The 17,673-nt window shown below is 40.7% G+C and overlaps 1 protein-coding gene across 2 annotated transcripts in view; it reads right to left on the minus strand.

Annotated features, from left to right (window-relative positions):
* Positions 1–17,673, minus strand: part of JAM2 (junctional adhesion molecule 2) — a 653,454-nt gene that overhangs the window by 169,661 nt on the left and 466,120 nt on the right. For both annotated transcript variants that reach the window (XM_069636390.1, XM_069636389.1), the window contains exon 6: positions 12,347–12,449. In XM_069636390.1, coding sequence (XP_069492491.1) covers positions 12,347–12,449 — 103 coding nt within the window. The remainder of the gene's footprint in view (positions 1–12,346; positions 12,450–17,673) is intronic.

Genomic DNA, 17,673 nt, shown 5'->3' on the forward strand with positions numbered 1-17,673 from the left:
CTGCCTCGCCACGTGCCCTTTCCCCTCCCACGGGCAGCACCTGTGCCTGTGGTTGGGGATGTGGGGGCACCACCATGTCCACTGGTACACCCTGCCGTGTTGCAACATTGTGCAGGACACATGCTCCCACAATGATCCTGCATATTACTGGGGGTGCATATAGTAGCTGGCCGCCAGAGCGGTCAAGGGAGCGGAAGCGTGACTTGAGCACTCCGAATGTGCGCTCCACTATGGCCCTGGTTGCAATATGGGCAGTGTTTTATCTTACCTGGGATGGTGTGGTGGGGTCCCGGATTGGCATCATCATGTGGTTGCTCAGAGGGTAGGCACTGTCCCCTGGGGAGGTGATGATGGTTGTGATTAGTTGGGTTTGTGTATTTGTCTGTGTGTGACATGCATGCATGTGCACAGGCATTTGTACTCACCTAGGAGCCATGTGTCGCCATGCTTCCCAGCTTCCAGGGCCCGACTCAAGACAGACATTCTGTATATGAAACTGTCATGGGTAGACCCAGGATAGTTTGCATAGACAGAGGTGATGATTCCATGGGCATCGCATACAACCTGCACGTTGATGGAATGGCAGTGCTTGCAGTTTCGATAGATGTGCTCAGTGGCCCCAGGTGGACGTAGGGCTACATGGGTGCAATCTATGGCACCGAGCACTTTGGGGAAGTGTGCCACCCTGTAAAAGTCCTGGACCACGGCCTGCCTTTCTGCGGGTGTTCTGGGCATGTATATGTGCCTGCGGATTGAGGGGCGCGCAGTCATGATTGCCAACACCTGGTGTAAGTAGCTTGACTGTGTGGCCTGTGAGACCCCCCCCACTATGGCAGTTGTCCGCTGAAATGACCCAGTGGCCAAAAAATGCAGGACATTGAGCACCTTCTCCAAAAGGCTCAATGCTTGGGAGCACAGGGTGCGGGATGTAAGGTCATTTTCCCACTCCCTGACCAGGTCTAGGATTATATGAGGTTGAAACCTATACCTGCCATAGTCCTGGTCGTCAGGCATCCCAAAAAGGCTGGTCTGGGGCACAAAAATGCAGGGCCTGGCTATTCTCCTCCACCTGCTGTGTGCCACGATCAGTGCTGCGACAAATGGGGCATTCATTGTAGCTGTATATACGTGTTTGTTGTTTGCGCACACTTTTATACTGCGCGTGAGGACACTATCGCCTGCCTTCATGTGGCTGACGTGTTGAAGCCTGTGCGTGTCTTTTGGCGTGTGTGGGTTTCCCATATTCGAATCCATGAATACGTGTTTGCGTGCATGTGGGCGTTCCGTGCATTTCCAAGCAGTACTTCCCCAGTTACGCCTTCTTTTTCACGTGTTGTTCCCCATTTCGCGTTTTACGCCCCATGTCCCACCCCCTTTTTGGTCTGTGCGCCGACATTGTGTGCTTTCCCTGTGCGCATCGCGCCCGGCTTTCGGGTTGTTGCTGTGCGTGTCACGCTCGGATTTGGCACACATCCCGCAGTGAACACGCGCAGGCTCTTCCATGAATCGCACACATGCGCGTTTGCTTGCTTTTTCACGCTTGCGCCGGCTTGCGCCAAGATTTTCGGCGCACCTTTGTTCCATGAATCGGCCCCTAAGTTGTTTACTTGACCTGTTGCTCTAACTGGTTTATGGAAACCAAAGCGGCATTTGGTGTAGTAGTTGCCTTTATTTTAGTATTCGCAAAGACAATATTTACCACATTTGTGTCTTTGACTTTGAAATTGTAAAATTTGTGCATGAAGATCACTATTTGTTGTTTGTGAAGGAATTTCACAAGTGACATATTTTTCGATAAACTGTAAAACAGTGCCATCACTGTCTTGACCACATTTAGGAGCATTTTAAATCCATAAAAGCATGTGGATATGTGGTGCTCCTCTGGCTTGGTATTCTTTTCTCCAGAAGAAGTGTTGCACTTCTCTGAGGGGAGGAACAGTTGTATTACAAATAAAGTGTAGCATAGCAATGAAGCGATGATGGAAATATCTTGAAACATTAACAGGATCTAGAGAGCAGAGGTCTCCAGGTGTTAGTATATCTATGTTTGTTTTGTTTTTGTTTGATATGCGTAGGAAATCATGTACATCTTCCCATGCATATTCTGCACAACTTAATCTAACAAACCAAGTGGGTGAGCCAAGGTTTCTTATCATACAACGTACATCTCAGTATTCTTTTGTACCACGCATGTTTGCTAACAGATTTGTAATGCTTGATTGTAGAACCTCATCTTTTTCTTGCACTTTTTGTAGTAATTGCGTAGCTGACATATTTTGAAAATGGGTACCTGATTTCAATGTGTGTGCAACTCCATAGCATAGATTTGCTAGTTCACTTTCAAAGAGTAGGTGGAATATGTAGTCCACATTTTGTCTAAATCTGGGATCTTCAGAATACATTCATAACGAACGGTATTCAGATGCTGTTATCTGAGTGGGTCTATCATCGTACCTTCCTCCTTTCCCAGTAGGAAAGAGTAGAGGAAAGGCACATGCTTCTATACTTTTTTCCCATATGCTGATTGGTGATCCTTTGGTTTGTCGCATTTGGTACATTTCTAGTGCATCATCTATGGTGTCTTTAGAGTGTAATGGATGAATTGTATAATGGTCTAACATATTGGATACTGTAGCAGGATCTAGAAGTTCAAATTGACCAGTTTCTGGTGACTCTTGAATTAATTCAGTGGTTTCCCTCAAGTTTTCTTCAATATTAATTTCTTTGTAGTATTCATTATTGTCTTTTAGATATTGCAAGGCTTGTCTAACTTTATGTAAGTCTACGAGTTGTTGCCAATTTGTTTTGTTTTTTGTAGATACACCATTTACTAAGACAATTAAAGATTGATCTATTGGACGTTGCACTGCCTGAGTGTGTACATTTTCTTTGAGATCTAATGGTAAATAAACTAATTTGCTACAAATGCCTTTCACTAATTGAGAGGGAGGTAATGTTGCTGTTTTTGGTTGAAGGCATATTATTGCTTGAAATGGGTGCACTTTTTGAATTATGATGCTCTCATGTAAATTGAGTTGTTGCAGGGGTTTTGGTAGTGGGAATAATTTCAAGTTATTTGTGATAGCAAGTGAAGGAGTTTGGTTGTTGTCAAGTTTTGCAGTGCAGTAACTGCAAAGTATTAAGGGGTCATTTATTTCGTATTTGTTTTTTGCTGTAAGGTAGAGAGCTAATTCAAACCATTTGGAATCTTCATTGTCTTCTATTTTGTATGTTATGTTTACAGTTTTTGTGCTACTTTTATAAAAAGTTCTGCGGTAACACATGCACACACATGGTTTGGTACTTCAGCGGATGTACTTTTACATTTTAGTATTTCTTTTTTGTATGTGTGTAGTAGAAGGTTGCCATTTGTACAATTGTTCCTAGTCTGTTGTAAAGCTATTGCATTTTGTAAGTGGCTTTCATTTCCAAAATATTTTCTCTGGATATGCTCTATTTCTTCAAGTAGGTCTTTGGCTGTACCATGTAGAAGATTGTTATTTAAATTGCCTAATGCTAAAGCTGGACTTTTAGCATAGTGCAGTTTATGGACTAGATTTCTTATAGTTGAATGATGTGTTGATATCATTTTGATATGATGGCAGGTGCTTTTGCAAATAGGTCCTGAAATGCAGGCTAATGAATGTCCTTGTAGTCCTTGTATTTGCGCACTGGACAGGTATCCATATTTTGTAGTAGTTTCATATTGAATTTGTCTTTGCCTTTGACATACTGATTGAGGAACTGGCGTAAAGATTTGAAAGATTTTTTGTCAATGTTACACATTGACGTGCACGGCCATTTGTACACTGGACGTTTTGGTTCAGTCGGATGGAGAGGTGTTACTGAGTTTTCTGGGGATATTTTTGTAAGCAGCATTTCTTGTTCTATTATGGTATTATTACGTTTTTTATACCCTCGTCCACTGCTATGTATGGCAATTGTTTGTTTGCTTTTGTTTGTATGCTTCTTCATTGAAATATGGTTCTGTGCTCGTGGTGTGACTCCATTCACCTCCACAGATATTTAAGAAGTTATTTTTGTTCACATTCTGTTTATTGAGAAGTCTTTTTTGTAGTTTAGTAGTTAGTTTTGTTAGTGGTTTCCTTCTGTTTAACACTAAAATAAATAACCTCCCTTTGAGAAGAATTGCACTGTTTATGAGAGATTCTAAGATTCATTTTCTATGGTAGGTTTTAAGGGTTGTGCATGATTTCTCTGCTGTTTTTATAAGATTCTGAAGGCTCTGAGGTCGAACTTTTTTTGTAAAATACTTTTTTTGGTATGGTTACTTGCCACTACATCAAGATTTATAGGAGCAGTGTTAGCAGTAGTGGTAGCTGAATTCTTGTTAATCACTTTCTGTTTCGTTTTACATTTTGTACTGGAAGCTTGTTTTGTTTCGCTTAATGACTCTATTAGATCTTTTGTTTGAACTTTTTGTACAAATTCTGCTAGAGATGGATGCTTATTTTGGACACTTTTATTTTGATTTGCTCTACTTCTGCGTTGCTTTCTACGGAGTTGTTTTTGGTAGGCATCCTTTGGGGTCTGTTGGAAAAAAAGAAGGTATGGGTTGGGCTGTTCTGCAATGTATGTGTGCTGTGTGCATGAGTGTCTAAGTATGATGGTAAGGATGTATGTGGAGGTATGTGATTGTGCAATGGGCAACTACAACTACAACTAGTTATTATTCTTTGTGTGTTACTATGCTCGGGTTCAGATGACAATACAAAGTAAGCTAGTGGTGAGGAGAAGCAATCATACAAAATCTAATGGTATAGAATTAAAACAGTTCTTTGTTCTGCAATAATAACATTCTAGGGGCAGATTCATGGAATTTGTGCACCGAAAAATGGCAATTTGTGTGCCGTTCTTCCCGCAAATCCCTGTTTAACAAATGGGACACCCTGGATGTCCGCAGACACTTCGAACACCCAAAAAAGGTTCAAAAGGGACATTGTCTGGGACATGTGCAATGGTGAACTTTTACTGTAAAATACTTTGTATTTTCCCAAAAAGTACTTTTAAAATGTTTGGGGACCCGGACAGTGTCCGCAAATCAGGACACACGCTCAGCGTGGGTGCGGTCACATGATAACTTTGCGAACACGTTCACGAATCGGACGGCTGTCCGCAGGATACCCAATGTGCGCACATGCGCGTGTGTTCTAATGCCAGTGTTCGGGTCCTCAAACTAATTAAAAGTGCGACACACGTGCAACGGACAGTTACAGACAGGCGCGATGTTCGTAGGACCTATGGGTGTGGTGCGCATGTGCGTAGATGTTCTATGGACAATGCGAACAGTACGAACAGGTATAGAGTTCTTAGGACACCTCCATTTTGGTTAATTGCGGACATTCCAGACATCGAGTGTGTTCTAAGAACAGTTCCATTTTAATTGTGGACATTACGAACAGGTATAGTGTTCTTAGGACACCTCCATTTTGGTTAACTGCGGACATTCCAGACATCGAATGTGTTCTAAGAACAGTTCCATTTTGATTGCGGACATTACGGACAGGTATAGTGTTCTTAGGGCACCTCCATTTTGGTTAATTGCGGACATTCCGGACGTCGAGTGTGCTCTAAGAACAGTTGCATTTTGATTGCGGACATTACGGACAGGTATAGTGTTCTTAGGACACCTCCGTTTTGGTTAACTGCAGACATTCCAGACATCGAATGTGTTCTAAGAACAGTTCCATTTTGATTGCGGACATTACGGACAGGTATAGTGTTCTTAGGGCACCTCCGTTTTGGTTAATTGCGGACATTCCGGACGTCAAGTGTGCTCTAAGAACAGTTCCATTTTGATTGCGGACATTACGGACAGGTATAGTGTTCTTAGGACACCTCCATTTTGGTTAATTGCGGACATTCCGGACATCGAATGTGTTCTAAGAACAGTTCCATTTGGATTGCGGACATTACGGACCGGTATAGTGTTCTTAGGACACCTCCATTTTGGTTAATTGCGAAAATTGCGGACACCCGCACTGTCCGCGGACACCTTAACTGCCTTTTTTTTAAAAAAAAAAGACACAGAGGACTGAATTAAAACACACATACTATTTTTTTATTGTATACAAATATAACATTTATGAAAGAGAGGGGGAAGCAGAAACTGACACAAATACAGGGGAATTAGGGGTTTGTAGAGGATGTATGGGAGAAGATGAAGAGATGGAAGCCTCATCATTTTCTTGGTGGTGAGGGGTTGGGGATAGTTGATTGGGACATGGAGAGGGGGAACAGGTACATATGGGTCAATGATATTTAATTTTTTCTTTTATGTGGTCCTCCACAAAATGTTTTAAAAGATTGAAATTTATCATTTGCATATCCATTTTTTGTTCCATGCGCTGCAGAGCATTTTTTAATGTCTCTTTTGCTATATTATTTTCACTGTTTGTATGTTCTTCAAGCCAATTCCAAAGTACTGGACATTTCTGTGTAAAAAAAAAATATTACTTTTAGTGTACCTAATACAGAAAGTTTAGAAATATATAAGAAAAATGAAGTTAACTTTCTAGTTTCTGGTAAGTTTTGTTGTTACTGTTGTGTAGGTCTGCTGTTGCTTCTTGATGTGCAGTTTCTGTGAGGTAATTATGTTGGAGGCATATCTTTTTTGCTTTGGTATATTCCATTTTAGTAGATATGCTATTTAAATGGACGGTTGATGTGTTACATATTTAGGCTCCACTTCTTATTTATTATTACATGGTAAATAACTAGATACTAACTGGGAAATCCAAGAATTTTCACTTGTAAGTTGGAATACGAGGGGTTTCCGTCACTTGCTAAATAATTATATGAACCTGATAGGTAAACATTCTGTGGTATTACTACAAGAGACATGGATGCTAGTCCCCCCAATATGGGAAGAGTATGATGCGCATTTAAATCCAGCAATAAAGGCCACCCGAAGTAGACTTCATCTGGCCTTTTAATAGCTGTTAAGGCAGGGTCAGGCCTGAAATTGGAACCTTGGGCGACCCCTAATGCGTATATCCAATTGGTGAGGTTATCCGCTCAGACATTTTCCATCTCAGTTTTTACCCTTTACTGGAACACAGTGGGGATTTAGAACACAGAATTTATTAATGACTTGGACAATTTGATGAACCTAGTAGTCCTGGATACCTCTGTCTCTTATATTATTTTGGCTGGTGATCTAAACTTGCACTGCATGAGTGATGAGGTTAGTGTTGACAGAGAAAGACTTTCTATTTGGAAAGGTTTTGTTGAGTGAAGACATTTGTATGTATTAAATGGGACCTCTTTGTCTGATTGCCCTCTGCATCCAATGTGGCGAAGAGGTAAATCTGCAGCCATTTTGGATTATATTTATGTCAATCATGCTTTGATCGCAAATGTTATTGATTTCTGTGTTGTAGAAACTTTGGAAAGTGATCATGATATACTAGTGATAAGATGGGAACATGAAATTCTGGGGAAAGATAAAAAAATGTCACAATGATTGAGGGCAATGGCATGGTGAATAACCAACAAAACAGGCTATGATGGTCAGAATCCTCAGTTAGAGCCTTTGGCTGTTTTCTATCTTATGAACTAGATAATGACAAGTCACTAGGAATTTCATCTAATATAGTTTACAGTGATATGATGCAAATGTTTCAGTCTCACACTCATGTAAAATCCACTTCTAAACCGAGACTTCATTTTTTTGATCATACACTTAAGATCAGGAAGTCTCAATATAGATTACAAAACCGTCAAATTCACAATTACCCTGTGGAAATGAGGGCTGGCATGTTAATTTGAGCACGTACCAATTAGAAAAACTGGTTCCAAAGTCGTAAAGCTGCCCTTTTTCAAGCTGATGGTGCTCAAATGTTGCAAGCCCTTGAGACTAAAAATACTGCTAAAATATGGGCCATTTTGAACCATGTTACTCATGGCTCTCAAACAATTGTTCAGGCAAATGGGGTATTAGAATCTGCCTGGATAGCTCACTTTGTCCAACTATATTCTTTAGAACCAAGTTGCCAGAGTTTGGAGTCTGTTGTTACGGATAATGTTTTCCACTTGAACTTCCAGCAGGATGATATCTGCTTTTACATCTCTAAATTAAGCAGATCCCGAGCTCCAGGCCCTGATGGCTTGTCAAACCTTATGATTAGACAGCACCCAGAGCTCTGGGCCTCTATCTTATTCGATATCTTTAAAGCTATTCATCGAACACAAAAATTGCCATCGTCCTGGAAGCATTCAATAATCGTCCCTATATATTAAAACGGGGGACCGAACTTTGCCAGCGAGCTATAGGCCAATAGCTCTACGGGATGTGCCAGGGAAAATATTTAGTAGAATAATATTAAAAGAACTAAATGCCTGGACGTTAAAGACCAGGATGAGAGACCCTTTTCAAGCTGGTTTTATTACCGGCCTGGGCACTTCTCCAAATATCCTTGCACTCCATATGCTTAAAGCCCAATATGCTCAACGAAGGCTACCTCTATATTTAGCATTTATAGATTTCAGAGTAGCCTTTGATTCCATTGATCGGTCTTTATTGAACCAAAAACGGTATCGTTATAAATGTCCCCCTTACTTGTTGGCCTTAATAGCGCACTTGCATACTGACACCACAATGCAGCTTAGACTCACTAATCAGGCGCGACTATCCAAAATCATCTCCACTCAAAGAGGCCTTAAACAGGCCTGTATTTTGGCATCAATACTGTTTAATTTCTTTTGATTGGATATGGGAGAAGCGTTAATAGAAACTTCAGGAGATGTACCAAAATTTGGCTCTCAGAAAATAACCTGGCTTTTGTATGCGGACGATTTAGTCTTGCTGTCCCAGACACCAGTGGGACTCCAAAATCTATTGTCGAAATTGGAAAGTTATGCTAATGCTAACCATTTGACCATTAACACGGGAAAGACAAAAATTGGAATATGTAATAATCAACGTAGAACCAAACAGCCGAGACATAAATGGTCTTTGCAAAATACTATATTGCAGATTGTTCCACACTATAAGTATTTAGGACTGTCTTTCTCTTCTAATGCTGCACAGGACACATATGTTTTGGATTTAAAGAACAAATTCAGAACTCTAACATCTCAGCCAAAAATGTTAGTCTATAAATATGGCAAATTCTCATATAAGCACATCATCACATTCTATCAGCAGAAGGTAGTACCAATACTTTTATATGGTGTGGAAACTCGTTCTCCTAAAGATCATGTTGATTGGACCATCTTAGAGTCTCGTTTTTGAAAAAAAGTTCTGCTCTTACCAACTTGTGTACCCATGCCGATTATTCGCCTTGAATTGGGTCTCTTGTCCTTACAATCGCAAGTTCTGTGGTATATGTGTTCATTGTTGAGAAAATGTTTAGTGGGTCTTTCGGCAGATAACATTCCCGCCATTTGTTAAGCTCCAATGATGTATGTCCATCTCAATGGCGTCTGTTTATGTATAAGGCATTGCCAGATGCGTCAGTCACTCTTGAGATGATTTTACATAACCGAGAGCAAGCAAAAGTTAAAATCTTTCAATATGATTGGTGTGATACCCAATCAAAGTGTAGCATATATAAAAATTTTGATGCATCACTTTTTGGTTGTAGACGGTATCGTGAACCAGCAAGCTATCTTTTGGTATGTCCATCTCCCTATTTTTGCTCCAAATACATGCGCTTTAGGTTTAACCTCTGGCCCACTAATGCTGTGTTAGCCAGACGCAAATAAATTGCTGTAATACAAAACTTCTGCCGCTTTTGTAAAAATGTCAAAGAGAAAGAAACTATACAGCCTTTGGTTGTAGATTGTCCATCGCTGATTGCAAAACGTAACATCTACTTTAAAGTGCTATTCTTCCTATATCGCCCTGTCGACAATGTACAAATTTGGCAAATGTTTTTTCAAGCACCAAGCAGGCTGTTCAAGTGGCAATAGTTACTTTTCTAGATTCCATTTTAACTGTATCTGAATATGTAAACGCTGTATCATCTGCGCCTGATTTTTCTTTTTTCTTTTATGTAATATATGTAAAATGACTTTGTTTAGTTTTGATTCATTGAATTATTGTATGTGAAGTATATGTAATGAAATTTGGAATGTAATAATTATTATGATATAGACAAATTTAAAAGGTTGATTTATCAAGTAACCAAATAAATAAAAAATAAATATAAATGTATTATTACATATAATATGTTCATGTGGTGCTTTTGAACTTGTTCAGTGTTTAAAAGGCATGATAGAACAATCTAAGATATCCCCTGAGTCTTTGGGTAGTGTTGATGTTGTCCGCGTCCATCCACGGACATACGCACAGCCCGGGGACATCATATCACTAGCAGGGGGTTCAGCATATTCTATGTTACATGTATATAAAGTAAGGGAATCCTAGGAAACATCTATCAAATTCACACTATGTATATGTATATTCAGTAAAAAAAAACTTTGATAGAGAGAGGTTATGGTTAAGATGCGCTATTAAAAACCTATGAAATTCAGTGAAAAAACGTTGTTAAAGGGACGTTATGGTTCCGAGTAAAACAGAAAAACGCCTGAAATTCGCCAGTTATGGTAAGCTAAGCAACCATAACTCGCTCCACCACCGTGCAAGATGACATCACAAATGTCATTGATGGGGGTGGTGGTATCCATGGGAACTGTACCTGCTCTGGGGAAGGGGAGAGTACAACTCTGTGGAAGGGAAGAGTACACCCGTGCGTGGACTAGGGCCGGGAAACAGGGGCTACATGTGCATTACAAATTACAAACTATTTGTTGAATAAAAACGCTGCTGGAACAGCAAGTCCATTTCTCGGAGCATGTCAAGAGACACAAATTGCTGACTACAAACGGTGGGAAACTGAGTCCATTTCCCATTGCGTTACAAGTAAAAGCACTTGGTGACTACAAACACTGCATGCTGGGACACTGTGTTCATATCCTAGAGTGTATTAAGAGAAACCACTTGCTTACTACAATTGCTGCATGCTAAATAAAAGAGTCCACTACTCCTCAACGGGGCATCTGTGAAAAAGTCAATTGTCTAACATACTCCATGCTCAATACAGGACTCCCCTACACCTCAAGCAAGTATCATTGACAGATACATTTGACTAGAGAATTGAATGATGGATATAGGAGACTATTACTCCTTCTCCAATACTGGCGCAAGAGCCATTGAAAGCCTGGCTGTGTGACGTGTGCAGCAACACGGACATCAACTATACTTGAATGACGTCTCAACCCCCGTAGAAAAGGGCCAACCATGACCAGGTTTGTTTAAACTTTATCTTGCTAGACCCCCTTTAATGTTGTTTAGTCTGTCATAGTAATAGAAACAATATCATTTTTGCTCCCCACTCTAAAATGATGAAAATGTTTTTTTTTTTACAGCAGATCTTCCATTAAATAAACCTACTCTTATTTGCTTACAGCACGTAACTTGGTTATGTATAAATCGAGGGGAAAATGCATAGGCTATATGGATAAAAAATAACCTTTCTCACCATGTAATCTTGTTCATTTGATATAGGGATATAATATATAAGGTAGCAATGAAAAATATCTTTCGGCAGTACACAGGGGCAAGCAGCAATTCAACAGCCTGTTGAATCTCTTCAGCATCATCGTTTGCCTCTGTGTGCAGCTGCAAATGAAAGGTGCATCTGTTCTTAGTGGCTCCCATCACAACATAAGGGACGCTCACATGATGACTAGGATACAGGTGGCCATCTTGGAAGGCAGCCTTCAGCCCCGAAAAATAATACACATCAAATGAAATGGAATGAGAGACCCCAGGTTTCCAGGAATGCAACATCTTGTCTAGTTTAGAATGGATCCCTATCCCTACCTATGTCATCCTCTCATCCTTCTATTCTTATCTACTCCAACCAAACACCCCTCCCCAACCAACACCACACCCCAGGAAATAAATTGGTGGACCAATGGATATGTAGATAGATTGCTCGATAGCTATCAGTAATTGAGGTACCCATTTTTTTATATATGTGAAACAATACAAAAGATCTTTCATGATGGTAGGCCTATGGGCAAAGACCACGGAATGGAAATTACTCAAGACCGTTGGCTGCGAATGACAATTAAATTGAGAAGTGGCTATACCCGAGAATACTGCAAGCAAAGGTAAAACACACAACGTGACTGTTTATAAAAATAAATCTAGCCGATTCTTGGTTTGAAAACATGAAAATCCCATACAATGATTTTCCCAACCTTGGATTAAACCCAGGATATGATTCTGTGTACATTTATTTAGCATTTACTGAGGTCATGCTTTTGATTGCTTAATACCTTTTAATTCAATGTATTTTGTCACTCCACTTACCAATCTGCATTTTCTTTCCATTACATTTCTGCGAACGGCCAATGTTGTTGTAGGCTTCACAGTGATATAGTCCAGTGTCCGTCTTTGCCACTGTGTTGAATTCCTGTTTGTAAAATTACATAAAAGAGGAGAGAAAACATTAACAGTAACTAATAAAAGGCAACCCGTTTCAGCTGTACATTAGTCTAATGCACCTGCCATCAAGATAATTCATGGATTCATTTCCTCTTTAGCTCTGTATATGAACTGCATTGGTCCTTCGATTTCACCTTGCCTGGGCAAATCAAACAGACATCAGTTACTTATCCTACACTAACACTTGAGCTTAGAAAACTTGTCTTTATGGTTCTATGTCTGTTCATGTTGTCACAAAGCCAATTGGGACATAACGTAGCAGACAACAAATCTACAGTTCTCAAGTACAGTTTATTCAATGCAAAAGAAACAAATACATATATTTCATCCAGTTCCCTCTCTAACACAGGACAGTTTTAACAGATCTGTCATTTCCTGGTGATTTCAATTGTTCAAACCCTTGCTTGAAATACTACTTGTGGGATTTTCGAGGTCCTGCTCCCTACGACTAACCAAAATACAACAAAGTCCATACCAGGCCTTTTTTTCCCCAAAGACCGTTCTCGCTTTTTTACGCTGGGCCACTGATGTTCGGGTATCTTGTAAAAATGAATGTGGCCCTATTCTCCCTTTGAAATCCTTGTACTTTCTCTCTGGGGTCTTGGGTTTGGCTCTCGCTCCAACCTCTCTGCTCTTATTATAACCCCCTCCCACTCACTGTAACACCACTGACTCATATCTCCCTCCCACCTTCTGTGGCTGTCTTGGACCGTCCCCTGAAACCTCCTACACTAGCTAGCTCATCTTGTGTCTCCTGTGTCCTCCTGATTTAGTATAACGTCTTTATCCACCACGTGAGGTTCCCTTTACAAGGCCCCCACTATATCTTTCTTCCCCTGCTGAGACTCGCCTATCAATCCTCAATTTCTCACCAGGCCACCTTCTTCAACCCTTTGGGCACACTGTCCCTGCACTCCTGCTAGCTTCCTCTTTTACCTCCTTCACCCCTGTGGGCACAACTATCTCCTTTGTCCAAGTGTCTCTGTCTCTCTGTCTCTCTCGGTATCTCTGTGTCTGTCTCTCTGTCTCTGTTTCTCTCTCTCTCTCTCTCTCTCTCTTTCTCTCTCTCTCTCTTTCTCTCTCTCTCTCTCTTTCTCTCTCTCTCTCTCTCTCTCTCTCTCTCTCTCTCTCTCTCTCTCTCTCACCTTTTTCACCACTATGGGTAAAACAATCTCCACTCTCTAGATCTCCCACAGTTCCTTTCAGTATGCCTTTGTGCATTATTTTTATTATTTTTCCACTCTCTAAATTTCTGGGTGACTCCTACATCCCCTTTTTAAAATCTTAAGGTGACCCTTGGACCCCATCTTCCAAATCTAGCGTTGACTCCTACACCCCCTTGTCTTAATATCAGGGTGACTCCTGCACCATCTTTTAAAAATCTAAGGGTGACTTCTGCATCCCCTTCTAAATCTTGGAGTGGCTCCTGAACCCCCTTTTAAAATTCTTGGGTTGACCACTGCATTTTTTATTCCAAATCTTGGGATGACTCATTCACCCCCTCTTCAAAGTCCCAGTGCGACTCTCTTTCAAAATCTTTGTGTGATCCCTGAACAACACCTTTCTCCCGACACATGCACATCTCTCTCTTTTTCTGCACCTCTGTATTTAAATCTCTGGGTGGCACTTGTTCCCACTCTTCTTAACTTCCTGCCCATGCTCCTCCAGTCTCATCCTGGGATAGCTGCTGGGGATTTCTGTCATCTCTGGGGTCTAGTCTTCTGCTCCTTCTCCAGCAACCTCCTTCTCCTGTGACTGTCTCTCTTGCAGCACACTGCTAGACTGAGTTGCTGTGCTTATATTCGGTGCTATCATCAGCCTGCATGGACTCTGGACAAGGGTCCGCACCTGTGTCTGAAAATGCTTCCCCTTACAGGGAAATGGCTCTTTTCTTGTGCAACATTTTTTTTTTGTTTTATTTATTTGTTCTTGGTTCATTACAGTTAAAAAACCTTTTACAAAAAACATCCACATAGTTCCAACACATTCATTAGTTCCGTTAAAAATAAAAAATAAATATAAATAAAAAAAGGGCATCAAATAATTTTAAACCTTTAAAACATTAATTCCGCTATCCACCACTGTGTGCTAATGGCAGGCCAGTATTGGAGGCACTTCTTTCAGGGTTCCTTTTCTCGTCTATTATTTGAGAATAAATTCCACAAAAGACGTAGTCGTTAGGTCTAGGCTGGTCTTTTCGCCTAGGAGGAACCAATCCCACCATTCTTTAACTGGGAGCGATTCTGCCTGATTGATGACATTTTCCAAAAATCGAGTACAAACTTCCGTCAGTGCCTTGCAGCTAGTTACCAATTGGAAGGTGAATTCTATCTTCTGCTGTGTACCACAATAGCTGCAGTGAGCCTCGCCTGCCGTGATCTGTTTCCTTAATAGGAGCACCTCCCTAGACGGAAGGATGTTTAGGCGGCATCGCATAAACAGTTCCCTCACGTGATCCGACGGACATTTTTGCAGATATCCTGGGACTTTATTTATCCCCCTCCGTTCTTCCATGAGGGTCAAGGATAGCATGTACATGGACCTTGACTACATCGTTTGTATCCAGTCAAGGTATTGCATTTTTTTCTTGACCCTCAATGGATTGACTAGTGGGGCGTCATGCGTTATATTATGCTCCTTTAGGTAGTTGTTACACTGTTCCTTCCATTTGGAAAACCATTTCTCTGACCAGTTCGACTCTTTTTATTTTAGAATATCAAAGGCCAGGACATTATCTAAAGTGAGAAATGTCCTATAGAGGGAGATAGCTTTCCATGCCACCACTGAAGCCATCGAATGCAGTCCCAATTCAAACCTAATGCATGCTATTGGGAGGGAGTTTGGAAGGTTCAGTACCTCTAGTTCCCCAAATTTGGGAGGGAAAGTTGCGACTCTCTCAGATCAGACAGATACCGGATGCTAAGGAGCAAACTTGCTTCAGCCCCCTAAATGTCCGGATGTTCTCTGAGAGCACCCCCTCTGATGAGAGCCTGACCTGCACGGAAGTATCTGAAAATAAGAGTTTAATGTGCTCTACCAAATCTGGAGGGCAATTCCACATCAGTAGTTTGTGCCATAAACATTCTCTATTAACACAGACGAACGCTTGTTCGAGATCCTTGAAGGATAGATACACATTCCTATTAACTTCAATTGTCTTGAGTTTTAGCAAATTAAGGGGAGGAACAGATTTAAAGGTGTAGCAACCCTCTTGACAAAACCTGTCTGAGGCTGGTCCATGTGTTTCACCACTGTGCTGCACACTTATTTAGTTCTTTAAGTAGGAGGTTAGCAAACAACTTGCCCAAGGTCTCCAGGAGGGCTATTGTGTGATAATGTTTCAGATCTCTGCGGTCTCCCTTTTTAAAGATAGGTACTAGTATGGCTTCTCTCCAGGTAGAAGAGATGCACTGGGCGAGACTTGTTTAAAGATCTTTATGGTTAATTCCGCACAGGCCTCAGCATTTCTTTAAGGACATGGTTAGCCAGTCCATCTGGTCCGGCCGCTCTAGATGAACTCAGCTTGGTAATCATAGATTTAATTTCTTCTTTATCTAAACTAAAGGACCAGTTTCCACTCAAATTCATAGGCTCCAATTGGGCAACCTCTTCCTCCCTTGCAAAAGGCTTGGAATAGTGTCTCACCCAGCTCACTTCTGGGACTTGGTAACGTGGATGATTTAACATTGCCCCCATTATTCAATAGTTCCCATAGTTGCCTAGTATTATTTTTACAAAGGATTTTGAGCTTATGTTCTGCATCAAATTGAAGCCAGGCGGCTTTAGAAGGATTGAGCCAATTCTGTATCTTTGTTTTCTCTCTCGCCATGGTTCACTTACAGGTCACTGGCTGTTCTTTTTAGCATTCTCATGTCTGCTCTAAAAGCTCTCCTGGACCTCACCAGGTCATGGTTATATGTATGTACTGGAATAAAGTTGATTTCATCGCAACTGGTTTTAGGAATGTCTACTAGCTGCCTTAGCTCCCCCAAGTGTTTCCCTCGTAAACCTTCTCAGAATATTAAAAGGGGGTTGGTTTTCCTCTGTGCATGTCTTCTGCATTTGAGTGGGAAGAGACAGGTTGGATGGTGAAAGCGGTTCATCAAAGAAATAGAACAGTTATGTACCTTACAAGGCTACTTTGGTCGGTGGGGCTGATCTACATGCTTTTCATACTGGAAACAGATTAAATAAACAGAAAAATAAGCATTTTGAGACATATTCATTGACCTTTTTGCACAATTTTTTACTTTTATATTTGCATGAAATTTGATTCAAAATGATAAGGAAAAATTACCTCCTGGCTATCTTGCTTCAATTGTTGAAATGATTGATTTAACACTGCGGTTAATGCGATAAATGTTTTGCTTTTATTCGTGATAGTATTGGATAGTTTCTCACATTACATTGATCAGCCTCATGTACATTTGAAGGCAATTGCACGCCTTGTTTTTCAGCCGACATGTGTTTCGACCCAAAGGGTCCTTATCAAGGCTATTGACAACATTCTTGAGCCCCCTGTGGGGTCCTGGTCTTGGAATGGTTGCTGTCATGTAGACAGGCGTGGCACCTGTTGGGCCCTTGTATACAGCTATATTCCTCCGTCCGTTGCGGCTTCTATTGATTCAAAATGATACCTTATATTTTAGACACATGTATAACATTTTATAAAAAAGAACATGAAAATAATACTAAATGTAGGTTACAGTAGAGCATGTGCGGTGAGGTCTATGGCCAACAGAACATGAGTACTAATGAGATGACATCCAAAACCTAGAATTTACCACTGGCAAGTAGTGACCTCAAAGTTCAAAATGTACTTTTTTTTGCCAGTTTTCAGAAAGCAAAAAGGTTGCAGGTATGGCTATGGGCACATACTATTGGTTGAATCTCCTTTGTGTTCTCCGGAGAATTTCACCAACACTTTCTGTTACGTAATCAACTTTATTGGTTCATCCAAATATCTACATTAGTATATGAAGGTAGTATCATCAAAATTATATGCATCCACATGCAGTAGTTATTTTATTGGTAACGTTCCAATCAGCTCCTATCTACTCCTCTTTACAAAGGGATGTATTCACACAAACTCATTAATACTGAGCTGCCTATTACATAGTACACTCTGTCTAGGTTAATCTCCGATTTACCACATAGTATATATAACAAAGCACAACTAAAACATTTTGATA

The sequence above is a fragment of the Ambystoma mexicanum genome, chromosome 7p (assembly GCF_040938575.1).
Source record: "Ambystoma mexicanum isolate Mex_15411 chromosome 7p, UKY_AmexF1_1, whole genome shotgun sequence".
Lineage (NCBI taxonomy): Eukaryota > Metazoa > Chordata > Amphibia > Caudata > Ambystomatidae > Ambystoma > Ambystoma mexicanum.